This window comes from Notolepis coatsorum, assembly GCF_963971535.1.
Source record: "Notolepis coatsorum genome assembly, chromosome: 19".
Taxonomy (NCBI): domain Eukaryota; kingdom Metazoa; phylum Chordata; class Actinopteri; order Aulopiformes; family Paralepididae; genus Notolepis; species Notolepis coatsorum.
The window spans coordinates 28745980-28765668 of record NC_140183.1 but is presented as its reverse complement, the minus strand read 5'-3'; the positions used below and the strand labels follow the sequence as shown (position 1 = coordinate 28765668).

The window sequence follows — 19689 nt, the reverse complement described above, 5'->3', positions numbered from 1 at the left end:
ACTTTTATTTTGTACATTATCTAACGTTAACACGAACCTAAACTAACTTTAGGTTAGTTGTAACGTTAGTTTAGGTTCGTGTTAACGTTAGATAATGTACAAAATAAACGTATTTCCGCTGCTATAGACGTCGCCCTTTTATTTTGAAACCCCCCCGACCGGAAGATATTACCCACGTTATCTGCTTGAGTGTCCGGTTGTTGTTTTTCGTTAGCTACAGTAGCAGCATATCAACACCAGCCATGGGAATACTGTTTTCTAAATTGGGGAGGCTTTTAATCGTCAAGGTAAGGAGTTTAAGTCATGGTATCCATAAACTTCAATCGGTTCGGATCCTTTCGTGACTGTAGGGAACTTGAGGGTACAAGTCTGACCCACTTCCAGTGATGAAGTTAAGCTAACGGAGCGGGCGTTCCCTAAGCCTACTGCATGCACAGAGACAACAAAGGTATGTATCTTCTTGTCTAACTCCAGGGAAGATGGCAAATAAGCTAATTTTCCAAAATGTTGGCGTTTTCCTTTAAGCTTAGGCGACTCTTTCGAAGTTGGTTAAGGTTAGAGTATGGAATCAGGGCTGGTGTTCTATCGCCCTGCTCTAAGAGAAACTCTAACCGTAACCAACTTCGAAAGAGTGCCTAAGCTTAACCAGTGAAAGAAACAGGCGTCACACGATTGGCGCGACCAGAAACGTCAGTGGCCAATCAGAGCGCAGAACGCGGAACTGGAAATCCGTTGGTAAAAGTATTCAGGCAACCCTGCATTTCGTTTACTTTCCCTGCGGGTCTCTCTCTCTGTACTGCACACACAGAGATGAGAAGGGTACTCATCTTCTTGTCCGACTCTGGGGAAGACTGCAAATACACGTATGTTCCAAAAAGTCGGCATGTTCCTTTAACTACTGAAAAAGCTACAGAGTTTTGAATGCAGTTAAACTACCACTAGACTACTGCAAAATTACGTTAAACTAGTTATTTACAGTAACTATAGTAGTTAATTACTCCCCAACACTGAACATTTCACACTCATCCATGGCTGACACATGTCAATGGCCTAATTATGGAAAACCCCTTTGATGTGTGTCCAAATGGTTCTCTCAGAATTCCATTTTGGAATTATAGAACTTGATAAATATCAATGCATAGTAGGGGTGGGGGGGGGGGGAATCGAGACGTAGTAGTATCGCGATACTTTGCGTGGCGATACTGTATCGATACAGGGACGCCAAGTATCGATATTTAATTATTCATAAAATATATATATATTTTTTTTGTATAAGGAAGTTGCATTGTTCATTTCAATACCTGTAATAGTACAGTAGCCCACACACACACACTATCGCAAGTATCGCGATAGTATCGTATCGTGAGGTCTCTGGCGATTCCCACCCCTAATGCATAGGAATCATTATCACCTCCAAACTACACAGGCTCAGTCATGGAAGTGAACAGCAACCACTGCTTCCATGCTAATCAACAGAACACGCTACACTGGCACGCCGAGAGGAGACACATCCCAGGAGTGGCGCTGCAAGCTCACGTACGGTCTGACCGGCCACATGCGGTACAGATGACGACCAGAGTGTGACGCAACCAGCGCAGCATCCCCCACAAAACTCTTGACACAACTAAAAACATGCTGATGATCACACTTCCCAGTCTAGCTTCAGAATATTGAGTTCTCCAAAATAGAATTTGGATTGTAGCCTAGACCTCAAAGCAAAACAACGCCTTTGCCAAATCATTGTTCAATCTCAGCAAGCCCTCTCCGACTTTTAGATATTCACTGTGCCATATTCACTGTGCCATGTAGAGTTCTTAACTCCTAACAAGTAGGGGTGCACCGATGTATCGTCAGGTATCGGTATCGGCCGATAAGTGCCTTGTTGACTGCAATCGGCCTATCGGCCGATAAGCTCGAATGTGCCGATGGCAATAGCCAATAAATATCCATCAATTTGTGTAGCGTCAAAAGACAAAAAAAAGTTCACTCGCGACCTGCACAACGCCGTCCCCAGTCCCCCACACACACACAAGGCATTCGTTTTGTGGCATTAACGTTATATAGTTAGTGTTACACGTTCAATAACATCAGCATATTATTTACCCGAACGTAGCAAGCATTATGCGTTCATACTAGCTCAGTTCCTTCCGTTGCTCATAGAGCCCTGAGTTTTACCCATTCTGCAATCTGTTAAAGTTTTCAATCAGACACATGTATAGAAAGGCTTTGTTTTATTATAACATTCGTTGCAGTAAAATCATTATGCCTCGTTTAAGTCATCCTGCGGAGCTAAAAGCTAAACGTCGACCGCGACGCCGTTGTTGTTGTAGAATACCTCTCGTCAAAATCAGTGGCGGACAAAAGCGGAAGTAAAAAATGTATACGCGCTTGCCGATTGGTGGTAACAGCAGAGGCGGGTGCAAGCGGTGTGTGACGTAATTGGCAGAATCGACTGTCAATCAAAATTTCATTGGTCTGGCTCTGGTTGAGACAATAGTATCCAGCTGCAGCCCAGCCGGTAGACCATACTGGGAGAACTAGTATCTAGCTGTAGCCCTGCAGAACATACTGGTGTTGATGTTTCCTTTTTTTAAGTAAGTAAAGAGGCCTATGTTCATATCGGTGAGCACAATTTGTAACACAAATATACAGTAGTTTCATAAAAATATATATATTACAAAAGAAATTAAAAAAATTGCCACAAATATCGGTATCGGCCGATTGTGTTAGTTGAACAATCGGTATCGGTATCTGTGGCAAATTTTCATATCGGTGCATCCCTACTAACAAGAACAACAGTCCCCTGCCCACCGACTCTAATGGATTTATCGGTACAATATGAAATAAATCCTTTTCATTTGTTTAAATGTTGAGATAACAGGAGTTTCGGATCTCAATACAAGGTCACCTGTGAGAAAATGTTGTAGATGTCAGTTATGCCTTATGTTATTTATCTTCTCAAACTCATTCATAGAGGATCCTCAACTTGATAAACATAAGGCAGGACACGCGCATTTGATAAGAATGCGTCTCCGATTATGAGAGTACAATGAAAATCTTGTTTTTCATTCTTGATGCATCCACTTTCTATTTTTCTCCCATCCCAATTCCAATGTGCCAATTCTTCCCTCCCGTCTTGAACGTTGCTTGCATATGCCCCCCACTGGCCGGTTGTAGGGAGGATAGAAGCCTTGCATCACGTGTCCCCTCCGGTACACGAGGAGGCAGCCTGTCACATCTTTTCACCTGCCAGCGCGAACTCTCATTGGCGAGGTGTAACGTGTGGGAGGCTCACACTAACCCCGCCATTTCCTGTCTCTGCTGTGCAGGCGTCCCCAACTGACCTGTAGGAGTCGCTGTCCACAACGTCCAGATTACCACCCATCGACTTCCACCCACTAATTCTGCCAATTGAATTAGTATGATGGCTGGCCCACGCCGGAGGCAGCGCCGACAGCCGGAGTCGAACCCGGTGTCTCTTGCGTTGGTGACGAGCGCAATGTCCGCTGCGCCACCCAGCCGCCTTCTTGATGCATTTTTAACAGAAGGTATGTCGACATAGAAGTACCCAAAATGTTACCCACAACCGTTGTTGTGGAAATGATCACTAATGCCTTTTATGTCCATCCCCTTGGATATCAACCAAATCAAGCCTGTAGCGATATGCAGTAGGGACTATATAATGCCGGTGCATGACCCGGACGATATAGGGCAGGGGTGGCCAACCCGCGGCTTGTGAGCCGCATGTGGCTCTTTGCCCGTCAATGTGTGGCTCCATCCATAAAAAAAATGTAAATTAAAAAAGTACAATATATATATATATTTTTGTTATGTCACTCATTCCATAAGGACGCATAATAAACATTTACAGATTTTTTTTTAAATGGTCCATTTGCATGTTCTTGGTATCTGAATCTAGGGACATCTGGATCTCAGGGAATGTATTCCCAGTGCCTGTTGTGTCTGTTACTACTAGAGGTGGGCATAGATTAATTTTTTTAATCTAGATTAATCTATCTGCAATCCTGGATTTAATCTAGATTAATCTAGATTAAAATGGCTAAAAAAAAAAAAAAAAAAAATGCCGAAGGCATTCAAAATATGTGTGTTCTACCCAAATAATGACCAGAAGTAAGTCCTTACTTTTTCTTTCCTCCTTATGTTTCTCAGGCCAGGTGGCCCATTACACCATGAGCCCATCTCCCGTTTCCAAAATGCATTACAGACTGTTTGAAAAAGCTGTTTTGCTATGATAATTGGTAATGAAATATCAAAATAATGTTCAATAAGATGTACTTGTGTTTAATAAGTTGTTTTATTCAGAAGTTAACACAAATACATAATATTACCAGTACAGTACAGTATCTAGCACACTCTCAGGAGCAAAACAGAAAGAATCATTTCAAACTTGAACTATGTGACATGGCTTGAATCAACTGCTCCAGTGGAGTTGCTCAGTGGCCAATGGTGTCAACTGTGGTTGTACTGGGCAGCTCCCAGGTGTGAATGGAAAAGAACATCTGTGCTCAGCGAACCTACCCTGGGTAAATAAAGGTAGAAAAAAAAATGTAATTTTTTTTTTTTTTAGATTAACTCTTTAAATGCCATGCCTGGTTTTCCATTTTACCGCTTGAATGCCACCATCCGCGCCAATGTTAACGTTAATATCGCCTAATCTATGTTTTAAATTATGGCTATGTGTCTAATCTGCCCATCGCATTATCAAAGACTATGTTCCAGACAGTGCTGTGAAGGCAGATTGTTTTTTTATCGCGTCGTTGCCGTTTCAGAGCAGTTAGAAAAGCCCCCGTTTTGATATAAAAAACAACTCATTCTGGAGCATTCTATGAAAATCGTCTTTTAGTGGAATATTCCACAACGTTGATATTCGTCTGCCTTTTTATGAATCGTTTTCAAATAAACGCTAGATGATCAATATTATACGTGCACGCACGCACATTACGGCTGCGCGCGGACAATCGCCTTGTTGATTTCCTCTCGGACTTTTACAGTGAAAACGAAAGAAGAGATTTCACAAAACAGCTTATAACTTCATCAAAATTACTCTGATTATCCTACCACTGATAACATAGAGTCCTTACCTGACATCAGATGGTATCCAACTGGTATATTCCAATTCCTGATCACCATTCGAAAAAATCGATACGTGTATGGATCCAACGCGACACAGTGGTTCTCCATGATCCGCGGAGATCTGAGGCTCCAGAATGAACTCTAGTAACCCCGGCTGGATCAGTGAACTGGAAAATGTGGAGTACCGGATTTTTTTCCCCATTCATTTTCATTGAGTCCATTCCAAAATCACTTATGTCATCTGGGAGACGACAGGGGGCGCTTTTTTCCACAGTGATCACCGGCGCAGCTCGGCAATACTCGGGTAGGCTCGGGTGATGCAATAATTTTTCAGATCGCAAAAAAAAAAAAAAAAAAAAAATTCCGAGAAATCTCGTGAGTGGCTAGCAACCACCTATAAAAAAACACGAGAAATCTCGTGAGTGGCACTGAAAGAGTTAATGCGTTAATTATATTATCGCGCGATACTAGTATAGCGTTAACGCAGCACGTTAACGCCGTTAACGGCCCAGCTCTAGTTACTACGCTGAGTAAATTGTAATGAACCAAATAAGAATATCAATTCTATTTAAAAAAAAAAAAATTTAATCTTTGACTGAATAACACCATGCTAAAATTTACCAGACCTGAAAAATCTAAGCAAATTAATAAAGGGAAGATGATTAAACAGAAGGCTTTGTAGATACAGTACTGAATTCTGCCATCTTTTTTATAATGTAAATTTCTCCACCATTTTTTATCATATTGCAACACCGTTTTTTGCTAGACATTCACAGAAAGGTAGAGAAACGAACTGCATTTCTGTTTTATGGCAATAACATTCAGGTTTGTGGGAGATAATCCCAAAAAATTATTGACAGGGGCTGGCGTGAGCTGGGTAGGGTAGTTTTTCGAAATTCGAAAGCCCAGAGTCTCTTCCTTTAAAAGACTACTCACTTTTGGCTGCTCCACTTCCTCCTGTCAATATGTGCCGGTTTCTGACTCAATGCCCTGAGATTTCTATAATCTTATATTTCACTAATAACAGTTAAAATCATTGGTAAACAAACGTAATGCTGAAAATACACTTTTACTGTATATCTCAGGCTTAAGAGGTTAAAAAGACATTAGCAACTTCAGAGGCCAGAGGGTGGGACATATAAACACATTTACTAACCAATAGCATTGTGAGGCTGAACAACAGGACCAATTGACTATACATGTGCTCAAAACAACTTCGGCCATGAGAGGCAATGGGCTTGTTTGAGATGAGCTAGGCCTGTGCAGTTTTGACTAGCGCCTTTCCAAGTGCGTTGCATGACGGTTAGTAGGGCTGTGCCCGAAGCCTGTTTTTGGGCTTCGAACTTAGTAATTTTTTTTTTATATATAAATATCCTCAAACTAAATCCTCAATTTTTTGGTTTTAATATTCTATTCAATGTCACGGACCTGGATGTTGCCATTAAAGGCACACTGGGACCCCGAGGGTGCAGTACCGGCCAGATCCGGCTAGGTGGCAGTATCGAGAGTGCAGTAAACACTGTTCCAGACAGTGTTTTAATTTAAATTTATAAATTTAAACGGAGCCGAGTAAATCACTTCATCTGACCACTTCGAAACGCATCTGGCACACTCGATCCATAACTTGTGCCAAATTATGTGCGGGACCAGATGGACACCAATACTGGAAATCGCGATCAGACAATTGGAATATTCTTTTTGGAATACCCCCGACCAAAAGGTAAGGACTATCGGACATTAATTTCAGCTTGATCCAACAATGTTTTCATATCGATCCAGCTGATCAGCGTCTGTAGTGTTCAACACGAATGCCGTTACTGGCCATCAAAGCATAAAGAAACGACCCCCCCCCCTTTCATGAATTCATTATGAAACATAATACCTATTATATACATTTGATTGGAAATAGTAGCGTGTCCAGGCAAGAAACGCCAACGCTTATAGTAGAATACACGTAGCGCCCTAAAACTCAGCTTTTCAGGAATTATGCCGGATCACTCGTAAACTATACTTATATTTACCAGGGGATAACGCGTAAACGTATGCATGAAAGAAAATTCGAACGTTTGGGCTCAGCCCTAACGGTTAGAATGTTGTCCTTGCTCTGGAAATCTGACTGCACGAGCCGCAGAAATCTCATGAGCGAGGCACTTGCAGTTTTCAGGGCTAGGCGGCGCATTTGCTCTGCACCAACTACTCAACCTCATGCATGATGGGAAACAACTTGCTCTGGTTTGCGCAAAGCGTTTATTGGCTCAGAAAAGTTGTCACCACCCACAAGGAAGTTATGAGAAGTCTATCAGATAGTCTCTCATTTATTATTATTGGATACAGGAGTTTGTGTACCAAGAGCTTCTTCAAATAACTTTACTCCATCTGACATACTGACATTCGGAGCGGCTCCGTCACCGACTGTGGGCAGTAGACAACACATACACACTCACTCATTGTCCGTCATTCCATGTTATAATGTATAACCATATAACCCATATAATGTAATGTGGTGTGTTTCATGTGGACAGCAGACATGAAAACACACACACGCCATATATGCCACGAAGCAATGCATACACACCAAACATTCCCTCCCGTCAGTTTTCTTAGTATGTCCAAATGTCCGAATTCTCACAATCCATTCCTTTTCCGTTGTCATAGCACAACCAAGGGTGCGCAACTTTGGAGTGCTCCGTTCATCACATATACATTTATTCACTTACATTGTCACGATGCATTCGCCTCTGCACTCCTCCGGCACTTCCTAGGCTGACGCGTTGGCCAAGCAGAGGCGCACATTTCCGCCAGGTTAAATGGGAGGGGTTGGCGCAAGGCCATGGTCACGTGAGCGATATTATTGTATCGTTTGGCATTGTACTGTAACTGGTTATCTTTCATTAAAACAGTTGGAAAGTATGTGTGATATAGTGGAGGATATATATTTTGTGTGTAGGAATTGGTTTAATGTGTTTATTATGTACATCCCGTTTAAAGCCTAGTGGGAGGGGCTATTGGATATAAGAGAGCTGCTTTGGCCCAGGGAAGGCAGTCTTGAGTTGGCCGAGTTACAGTGAAGGTAACGGGAATCCCTTTGAAAACGTGTTGGCATTGCTTGTAGTGGAAGTAGTAGTGTATTTGCATATTTAGACATTGTGTAGTGTTAAGTAGTAAGTATATTGTGTTTTGTTTTCTCTTTTTTCCACTTTTGTTAGATATAGTAAGTAATTATAGGGTATCTTGTTTTATGTTACTTTCACTTTTCACATTTTTGTAAAAATATATCACCTCTGCACCTTGGCAGGCCGGGAAATAAAAACCACCAACAAGATCCTTCCGACTACGCCTGTGTTTATGGGAGATTCAAAGGAGTTTGAGAGAGGACCCCGTCACACCACCACATGAAATCCAAAGGATAATTCGCTGGCCAAACATTCACTGCTCTCGAAATGATAATATATAGATATAGGCCTTTATCTCGTTGCACGAATCTTACATTGAAATGAAATTACCTACCTGGGTTCCGAGGCAAATCTTTCATGTGACAAAATGGCAAACAATGTTATCAAAAAAGTCAACCAACGAACAAGATTCTTGTACCGGATCTCCTCTCTGGTAAACAAGAATACCTTGAAGACTCTTAACAGGAGCACTCATTCAAGGGTACTACGACTATGCTTGCACCTCATGGTACCAAAGCACCTCAAAGGCCCTTAAAACAAGGCTACAAACATCACAAAACAAACGGGTCAGACTACTGCTTTGCCTAGTACTCACAAAACCCACCTTACACCTGCACATTTTGACAACCTAGCATGGCTGAGTAGACGACAGAGTACAACAACTTGCAATGGGCCTGGTCTACATACAAGATACACTACACCACTAAGGTACCCATGTACATGTCAAAATACTTCCCAAAGGTCAGTGAATTCCACACCCAAAAGACAAGCGGGAGTTCTACAAATCATGTTCAACCCAGATTCGGCTCTCAAACTAGGGACTAAACACGTTTAGCAATTATGCAAACAATAATGTGGAACGCCCTACCCACAACCGTGAAGGAATGTGAATCCCTACCCTCCTTCAAAACCACTCTCAAAGAGCACCTACGGGTAGCTGCAATTAGAAATCCCCCCCCCATGATTAATTGAAAATGGGGGACCCCGATGTAAACAAGACGAAAGTCTTTTTCTGGTCTGCATCCTCGAGTCTTAGCAGTTTGTTTTGTATTGAGCCGTACTGTATTGTACGGTACCCATTCTGCAATCTGTTAATCAAGTTTTCAATCAATCAAACATGATAAAGCGTCTGAAGTGTTCCGACTTTTTTACTCCTCCCCCGGCTGTAATCGCCTACTCTCATAAAGTAATCTCAAACAAGCCCAATGTGTCTTGGAACTGTCAATGGAAGTTTGCGGACGACGATGGGGACAAACGAACGACTGCACGCGCACATGTGGCCAGGCAGCCTAGTATTCAACTCACCACCTCCGCGACTTTGACCAAACACCGGATCGTATCCAGAGTCTCTGTAGGGACAACGAGCCACTGGTTGGGTTTGGGTTCGGAAACGGTCGTCGGGCTGTACACGTCTGTGTTGGCCATGGTTGGACCCTGGAGCACAAGTTAGGAAATAGGAGGATGTATTGGAAAAAATAAAAATAAATAAAAGACTTGGACAGTGAAAGCGAAAGCCATAACGTCTTACATTAAATCCGAAAGTTGGTGAAATAATATTCTAATAGATGCACCTGCACCAAAACAAACTGCAGACACTTACCGTTACAGGCTTTCCTTCAGTAATCAACTTTCCCAAACCCACAGCGTTGTTCTAAGTCGACGCCTGAGATGCGACTTCCGCATGAAACTTTTTTTTAAGAGGGGAGGGTTCGTTTGGTTCCAAAATGGTTGACCGACACAATTTAAAGGGATGGTTCACTTTAGTAGAAGAAAAAAAAAGCATCTAGCTAAAGTAATCTATTAGTCTAGAATGGAAACATATAGGTCTACCTGCACAGGGTGGATTTTTTTTCACCATCTGTTTTTTCTTAGGACTTGAAGTGTCTATTTTAAGATTCTGACAGGTAACAGGTTGGAATAATGTCCCATGGGGTTTATTTTTTAATTTGAACCCTTTATTGCACATATACACATCTCTATTTTCCCTTTTTACTAAAATGTAGTGATTGGACGATATGGATTTAGGTTATTATTGGAAATAATATTGTAATAAAGATCGTCTCCATGCTGTTATGCCCTAAATATTATAGTTTTTCATAAACAATTCTATAGAGACACATAACACATTTTCCCATGTGATTTTGATCAGATTATTTATTGTTAAGGTTCAAACTATATGTTTTCATATGCACTGGATATCATGGACTGGATATCTTCTTTGTTGACACAACATTCAAGTCTTTTTTTCTATTTGTATTTTGTGCCCTAAACTACTAATCATCATCATCACTAAAACAATTGTCAAAGTCTATCTCTCAAAGAGCACCTACGGGTGGCTACAATTCGAAACTGGCCCTGGTAAATGTCCAAACCCACCCACCCAACCCCCTCCAATGTACAGTTTATTCCCCCTCTAATGTATATATTTTTTTATGATCTCTTTCTCAGTACTGTATATCTTGTATGTCATAAATGTCAGGATGAAACAGTACTGTATATCTGTATGTCATAAATGTCTTAAAAAGTATTTTTCTGGTCTGCATCCCCTTAACAATTGTTTGTATTGAGCTGTACTCTATTGTACCCATTCTGCAATCTGTTAATAAAGTTTTCAATCAATCAATCAATCAATCAATCAATCAATCAATCAATCAATCAATCAATCAATCTACTAGCAAACTAGTGACCACTGCTGTCCCTGTCGTCTGCTGTCAACACCACCATTCCTCCCAGGTATCAGGCTCCTCATTCACTTCCATTCATTTTGAGTCTAAATATCATCTGAAGTATAAATAAACTATGTACAGCATTATTCTGTCTAATATATTTTTCAATGTCAAAGATACTTGTTTTTTTTTTAATGTTGCCATTTTTATATTATCAGTAAAGGAACTATTTTCACTTGAGGTGTTTGACCAACTGTGTTTGTTGTTAAGCTTAGAATCTTCCAGCAAGGCAGCAGCCGGTAACCAAACACTCCCCAAACCTTCTGTGCAAGGCAAAGATGCACAGACCACTCAAACCTACAACTTTACCAACCTTTTCAAAGGTAATAAATATGTAAAGCCACATCAAATGTCAAAACAAACACGTACATTAGACTCAGAATTGTCTGTTTTATTGAAATATGCAGTGATCAGCAGTGGTCACTATAGCTTACTTGTAGATGCACTTACATAGGTAAGTAGAGGTAAGGTAAGACTGCTGAAACTTGACAAGTTCTATAAAAGTAGGTCGAGATGTGAGTATGCTATTCTAAACAATCTCCTCAATGTACTTGACAGAATTAGTCTTTTATATCTCTGTGGCTTTGTAAATCAATGTGTTGTGTGTGTTTTCTTTTTGTCACTCATCAAATTAAATCATGATGATTATTTGCCTTTACATATCATATCAACTGCAGAAGTTGTAGAGCTGAAAATGCTCCCAGGCCAACAAGGGACTTGACTCTTCTCTCTTCTGTAATGTGAACGTTTGCCGATTCAGTTTTCATACAGAAATGTCGCCCTCTGGCAGAGGCTGTCAAGAATATGTGGTCAGTCAAAGGCGGCTGGGTGGCGCATGATGCGCGCATCTACATTCCTGGTATCACAATTCACCAGTGTGCTTTAATAAAAAATAAACCAGGTTTGAAGGTCCTCCACATTTCTTAATTATTGTTTTGATTTTCTTACCCCTATCCCCAGTATGAAGCACAGCATAGATTATGCTGAGAATTGACTCTAAAGGGGCACTTACTATTGAGAGTAAATTAGTTTGAATATGGCCACCAGTGATGTCATTGTGTTGAATCCCAGCCCCCAGCATTACGCCGGGGATGCCCAAGCGCACTCAACAACTATAGGCCAGTCACTCTGATGTCACACATCATTAATTGAAAATGGGGGACCCTGATGTAAACAAGACAAACGGCTTTCTCTGGTCTGCAATTGTATGTATTGTATGTATTGAGCCGTACTGTATTGTACCCATTCTGAAATCTGTTAAATAAAGTTTTCATTCATTCATTCATTCACACATCATGAACACCTTTGAGAGGCTGGGCCCCTCCCTGGACAAACACTGAGGTGGTGAATGCCATTATCTACATGCTCCTGCATCTGGAGAGGCTGCACAGCGCATTGAGAGTCATGTCCTTTGATGTCCTTTGACACTATCCACCCTTTGTGACTATAGTCGAAAAGCTCATCGCTGATTTCCTCAACCGTCAGACTCAGGGCAGCCGGTCAGATGTGCTGTTGAGCAACACACCAAGGAACTGTGCTGTCACCCTTCCTGTTCACCCTCTACAACTCCAACTTCTGCTATTACTCAAGGATGTACCTACAGAGGTTCTCAGATAACTCCTCCACCGTCAGTTACATCACAGACGACAATGAGTCCTGGTGGAGAGCTTTGTGGGCTGGTGCGACACTGCGACGGCAACCACCTTTAACTCAACATCAGCCTGACCTATAGGAGCTGTTGATAGACTACCTGCGAAGCAAGAAGAGGCCCCCTACTCTCATCACTATCCGAGGGGATGAGGTGGAGATGGTGGAGACCTTCAAGTTCCTGCAGGAGTACACTTGAACAATGAACTGGACTGGACCGACAACACAGAGTCCCTCTACAGGCGTGTTATTGTTATTGATAGAGTATACTATATGTCTCACCATGTACGACTGACCAGACCCTCATCCTTATCACCTTTTATCTTTTTACTTTTTATTACTATTTTATCTTGTTCTTTACCTCTACTCTCATATTCTTACTCTCTATATTTTATTTCCATTTATATTACCCTGCCTGTACCTACCTGTACCTCCCCTCCCCCTCCCCAAATGCATGGCACCTGCATTTCCCCAAGGAGATTATTAAAGGAATATCTTATCTTGTATTTTCAGCTAACAGTTTACCACAACATGCATGTCTGTTGTCTGCCTATGTTCGTAGGCATTGAGGCAAATTAATCTGTGAATATTGTTCTACAAGTTGATAAAAACAAATTGCATCATGCAGGAATATTGCTGAGCAAGAACTAGCCATAAAGCGATTGTAGGCTAAATTTGTCTGCAAGCTATACATTATGATGAATATATTATACAGTCATTAATATGCTATGTTACTGCATATAGGGCAGAATGCAATTGCAATAAGCAGGCTCAATAATATAACACACATAACACAATAGTATAGATAGCTAAGTGTTTGACTAGAACGGTGTTGCTTCTGCCCATTATTAAATAATTGTAATTGACAGACCATCTATTTATATTGTTTATTTATGTTTGTAAGGAGCAGACAAAATACGATTTTCTTCTCCCTGCTCCTTTTCGCTCATGGAATGTGCAAATTGAGATGTGCTAATTATGAAACACTTTTTATTTTCTTTTATGGAAATATGTATTATTGTGAATTGTGAATATTGTAAAATGAATGAATGATATCCTACATCACGATCTGAAATTGATGAATGGATTAGCCAGTAGAGGTCGCTGTCGTCAAGGGAACATTTCACGCGCCGTCGCCGGGCAGGTGATGGGTCTTCCCCCCCCGGCCCCCCCCCCATCGAAAGTGAGGCGAGCCAGTTAAAGTATGTTCTAGTCTAGAGTCTCTCCACCAGCGACTTCCATAGAAGAAAGGAGGGAGGCTGCTGAGCGCAAGGGGAGACCAAACAGCTGGCCGATGAACAATGGATTGATACTATGGGGCTCGGCTCTCTGTGGAGCGCTCATCTCTCTCAGCCGCCAGTGCGCTCATAATATCCAAGGGCACAGACGTTGAATTCGCAAACTTTTTGTCTTAAATTTTTTGGGGGGGATTAATTTCCACGCGTTAATTATGGTGAGTTGTGATGCTGATGCATGTGTCCTGTGCTATGCATGGTGTGGATGCGTATAGAGGGGGGGGGGGGGGGGGCTGTTGCACATTAGTTTAATCAAATTACTGTACAGGTGTGAGCGTCGATCTTATCTGTGCGATGTGTGAGTGAGGGGGTATCAACTCAACCCCACGATCATTAACTGTTAAATCATTTGGTAGTTTGTGCCACTGCAAGAGACAATACAAAATATATAGTTCTACTTAAAATCACAGACTTGACATCCTTGTCAATCTTAGCCTATAACCAAGAAACAGACAGGTAAGGATTTACACATTTACGATTATGGTGAATAGATTTAAATAAATAGTAGGCCTATAGCCTATATGATTTATACCGCAGTTTGGTTATGAGCTGATAGCATAATTATGACCTTTATCCTTGTATTCGTCATTCGGTACAACAGAGCATGTCTAATTAACAATAAACTCAAGCCTCAACATTGGGACTCCATTCAGATTCTGGAGAGGCGCTGCCGAGGGTGGGGTCCACCGGTCCAGTGAGCAGCACGTGCATGGGTAGTGGCTGCCCAGGTGACAAACGGACACCTCGGGAATCCCCAATAATAAGTCAATAAAAAGTCCTTCAGTAATCCAATAGGAAAAGTCAATTTTCTAAAATAATTGCTTCATATTATTGAAAAATACACTTGACATGTCAACTTTTATTGTGAGCTGCCTGTAGTCCAAAGATAGCAACGGACTTACATTCTGTAGTGAAATTTCCATTCATGTTTTGTGGAAATATTGGAAGACAGTGATAATACAGGAAGATAGGATAATATAAGATGCAGGTGTTTAAAATGATTTAGGATGAGGTGAAAAGTGGCCTATATTTCGGACCAGGGTTTGCTAATACATTTTTTTTAATTAGAAATCCTACACGGTTTTTGATGTCATTGTTGTTGCCATACAGTAAGAAGAACCCAATGCCTGCAGGCTGCAGCGCTGTGTACAATGAGTCTACTTCAAGTGAGATTGATTTAATGAACTTCTCATATAGTCACTCCATATTGGCCTTACAATAATCAGTTCTAGTTTTCGATGTGAGTCAGTTTTGCTATATTTTCCATAGGAAGTGTTTTGTATGTAATATACGGTACTTGTGGAGGTGGTTAGGTGCTGAAACCAGGATTTATTCCCCAACCTATTCCAAGGACCTGCTATCAGTCTGGCTGCCTGTAGTGGTGTGAAATGGCTTTTTATTCATATAGCTTACTTATGTCATGTGAAGTAACTGCACTATAGAAACCCAGCAGATCTAGAGTATATGACTTAATCCTCTTTACGCCGTTGGGGGGCATAGGGCGTCCACCAGAGCTCTCCATCTCACTCTCTTCTGGGCCAGGGCCTTTGCTTCTTGCCTCTTGCCTTCTTGAGTATATGGTATGATATTATATAATGTGTGTGTGTGTGTGTGTGTGTGTGTGTGTGTGTGTGTGTGTGTGTGTGTGTGTGTGTGTGTGTGTGTGTGTGTGTGTGTGTGTGTGTGTGTGTGTGTGTGGAGGGGACTACTGCTCAATGAATAATATTCAGGTACTGCAATGTTTTTCTTCCTGTATGATCCATATGTATTCAATCTCCACTCTTCCCATTTGATTCTCTGCAGTGTGTTATTATTTTTACTACTGTATACTATGGTTTTGTAAAGTGTCTGTGGTGATTGACAGTAATAGGTGATGCAGAGCTATGGGTTTGTGGTCAGATTTCTTCCCCATTAACCTACCCTGCTGTGCTGGTCCCTGGGGGCCAGAGAGGGATCACCGAGATATGACATGCTGTCACCTTCAGCAACCCCTCCCCCTATCCCCAATCAACTCCAACCCACACATCAGACAAGAAGAAAAACATTAACCTTTGCCTATAGGTCGCTGTTTGACGGCATTACAGATATTACATTTAAGGCATACTGTATATCTCTGGTATTATAAGAATATAATCATTAAACATATATGAGACATGATATAAACCCATTTGCACCAGCATTTTTTTTTTATATTTATAAATTTTTACAATACACTTTATTTATTTTAAATATATTTTAAGCATATTATAGGGACTCCCCACTAGTGACAAATCAGATGGGCTTCTTAAAAACTATCCATTTAAAAGCCTTAGGCTGTCACACATAGGGGCAACAGCAGTCCCGGTTAGATTCCGGCTCCTCCTGTGTGGGACACAGTGTGTGGAAGTGTCCTTGAGCAAGACGTTTAACCCCTAACTGCTCTCGGTGAGCAGGTTGGCACATTGCATGGTTGCCTCCACCGTGAATGCAGTGGCGTGGCGTGGGTAAAATAACAGAGGATGCCAAAAAAATATATATAAATTATTTTTATTAATACAATCTTTTTTATATATTTTTTTCATATTTAAGGCAAATAATATATATATATATATAATATATTTATCCCTCCCTCGCTCTCTCTCTCCTTTGGAATATTACACACACACAACACAAATATATATACACACACACACAGTGGTTGCCTGCAGGAGGTCTGGTTTGATTATGAATCAGAGAGAGAGAGAGAGAGAGAGAGAGAGAGAGAGAGAGAGAGAGAGAGAGAGAGAGAGAGAGAGAGAGAGATCATTTAGGTAGGTTCTAGGTTGAAATTAATGAATGGCCTGATGTCGCAGTCGGAGCGTTTCAGCGTCTTGCAAGATATTGCTGACATGGCAGAACATACATGTATACAGTAGCCTATGGCTCTGCCCATCTAACACAAGCAGACCATGTACAGTATGACTCTGCGAGTCGGCGCCCCATCAAACAATAACACAGTATGATATGACACGGCAGAACATATACAGTAGTATGGTTCCACACACACACACACACACACACACACACACACACACACACACACACACACACACACACACACACACACACACACACACACAGACAGCGGCATCACTTATGAAAAGTTATTAGGTTATTAGGTACTCACCATTGTTGCAGCTGACGTACCGTGGTCCAAATTAAGTAAAGTAAAGCAACTCGTCCACAAAGTTCTCCAAGTCCTGTGGGTATTCAGGTATTCTCCTAAACTTTTCTGCAGCTGAGCGAATCTCAGGTCTCCTCAATGATTTAATCCGAGAGAAGAATCCGAATTTCAATCAATCAAACAATGCTGTTTGTTTAGACATTAAGACTCACATAACGCTAGCTAGCTATCTCCGGGGTTCCCTCCAGCCTAAATCGTATTGTTGTTTTGATTCGAACGTGGCCGCGAGGCCGAGGCGATGACGTCGTCACGTTTAGCTTTTAATGTGATTTGATTGGTCAATCGGTGGAAACGTTCTGGACTGGCCCGCCCCCAGGGCGGCAAATTTGAAGACGCTAGACTACTTGGCAGCCAGACGGCCCGTGTTACATTAACCCAACCCCTTTATTAAGCTCGAATCTTATTGGCTAATAATTGGTTGAGGAGTCCACAACCAACCACAATGTGGACAGACCAGGATGCTAGAAAAAGACACCTCCCCCTCTGCAAATGTTCTCTATTCAGCCTGAGCTGCAGTGAGCACAGAGTGACTGCCAGCCTGCCTCAGTAAGTCTGACAGAGTGTTAGCGAGAGTGAGAAGGAGAAGAGGGAGAAAATTCGAAAAAAAAATTATAACAGAGATGAAAAATAATGATTTTTTAATTATTATTGTAAACTATATACAAATATATATATATATATATATATATATATTACATTTACATTTTTTTTTACTGTTCATATTATTGGGGAAGCTTGGCTTCCCTTGGTTTCCATGAATATTCGCCACTGCGTGAATGTGTGAGTGTGAGGCATATGTTGTAAAGTGCTATGGATAAAAGAGTTGTATAAATGCAGTCCATTTACACAATAATATCAGACATTTTCTTCCAAATGAACTGCTACCTTCAGTGTGAAATCTTCAGAACATTCTTCCGGTTGTGTCAGCAATACAATCTTCAACTTGATGTGCTGTCAAACTGTATCACTAGCTGCTAGTTCCACCTACTTAAAAAAAAAATGTAATCCAGGGTCTGGTTCTGTTGACCTGATTGGTGCTTTCTCTGGGCCCCGTTCCCCGTACCTGGTTCAACTAAGTCGATCAAGATGTCATTATCCAGATTCAGTTAACCCGATGTTTGAAGCCGGGATTTTCCTGTTCCTCGAAGGTGGATTCAGTCTCGTTAACTCAAGCCAGACTTGAGACCCAGGATAAGTGCGCGTGGCCGCTCCAGTTGAAAAGCCAGCACGTATCGATAGCAGAGATCCTGATTCTCTAGCGGCATTGATTGATTAATTGATTTAAAACTTTATTAACATATTGCAGTACGGCTCAATCGCCTCGCCGACAAGTTAAATGCGTTATCTATAGGCTAATTTTAAGTCCCTCATTACCTCAATCAATCAGATTATATTTCTTTAAACTTGCCTGCTGGATTGAATAATCAAATGAGATCTTGCTAGCGAAAATAATTAGTTAAACTGTTATACAAAATAACGATACGGCTCTCTTCCCATTGATTGATGTATGGTCGATCTTTTACTTATCTCCACTGTGGTGTAACGGGTTCTTCTTTTGACTTTCACGCAGACGACCGGGGTTCGAAACCTAGTCTTTCCCTTCTTTTTGCGATGTAGGAATAATTCAATTTGGTGCACGTTGAGAGCTATATAAAGAATGACATCCTCAATGCATGTAGATTTATAATATTTTAACTTAAAACTAGGCTACTTTGGCGTATAATCATTAATATTATATTCCAAAAAATTATATTGGAAACACGGGGTTTCGAACCCCGGTCGCTGGGTTGCCAGGATTGAGCACTACCGCTGCGCCACTGTGCCAGATGGGATAAATTCATTGTTTATACATTAATGAACGAGACAAGATCCACAATCCACGCATAGACACTTCAATTTTATGCTTGAATGAAACATAATCCAGGCGCTCCATTAAACATCCACAGCGGAGAATATGAAAGGAATCAGAGCCAAACGAGCGATAGGTTTCAATCATTAAAAATATCCCAGCGGGATTCACATTTGCAATGCTGCGCGTTGTTAAAATAACCACATAATGTGTACATCGCACCGAGCGAGCGCCACGGTATATATAACGTGCATTATTTAGGACAAAGTGAATTTAGTATCAGCATTTTGGGTCTATTTTACATTTCAAAAGCCCCCTCTGGAAGAATGGAGCACAAAAACGTAATTCAGAATGGTATAAAGCAGATCCTAGACTGTGGGAATAATTTCAGGAAAGAGCTGTCACTTCTTTGCGGGGGCGTGGCTGTGCTTCATCCGGCTAACTTGAACTTAAACCCTGCTTTCGACCAGGCTCAAACTTTTGGATCTGTTGTCATGGTGATTTGGACAATCCAGGTACGGGGAACCGGAAAGTCCGGCTTAAGTCAGACTTAACCGAAAGTTATCCGGCTAACTCAGTTATCCAGGTACGGGGAACGGGGCCCTGGTTGGATTTTCAACCGGGCCAATTAGCATACGTTATTATTAGGCAGGACTCTACTCTGAGGAGAATAATAACACCTGAAGTGTCAGCTGAGAGGACT

General features: G+C 41.4%; 1 protein-coding gene across 1 annotated transcript in view; it reads right to left on the bottom strand.

The window, feature by feature from the left end:
* Window positions 1-9948, bottom strand: part of cmtm6 (CKLF-like MARVEL transmembrane domain containing 6) — a 32529-nt gene extending 22581 nt beyond the window's left edge. Inside the window, exons 1-2 of the mRNA XM_084336303.1 lie at window positions 9868-9948; window positions 9573-9701 (exon numbers count right to left, since the gene is read on the bottom strand). Coding sequence (XP_084192429.1) covers window positions 9573-9692 — 120 coding nt within the window. The 5' untranslated portion in view covers window positions 9693-9701; window positions 9868-9948. The remainder of the gene's footprint in view (window positions 1-9572; window positions 9702-9867) is intronic.
* Between the last annotated feature and the right edge of the window lie 9741 nt (window positions 9949-19689).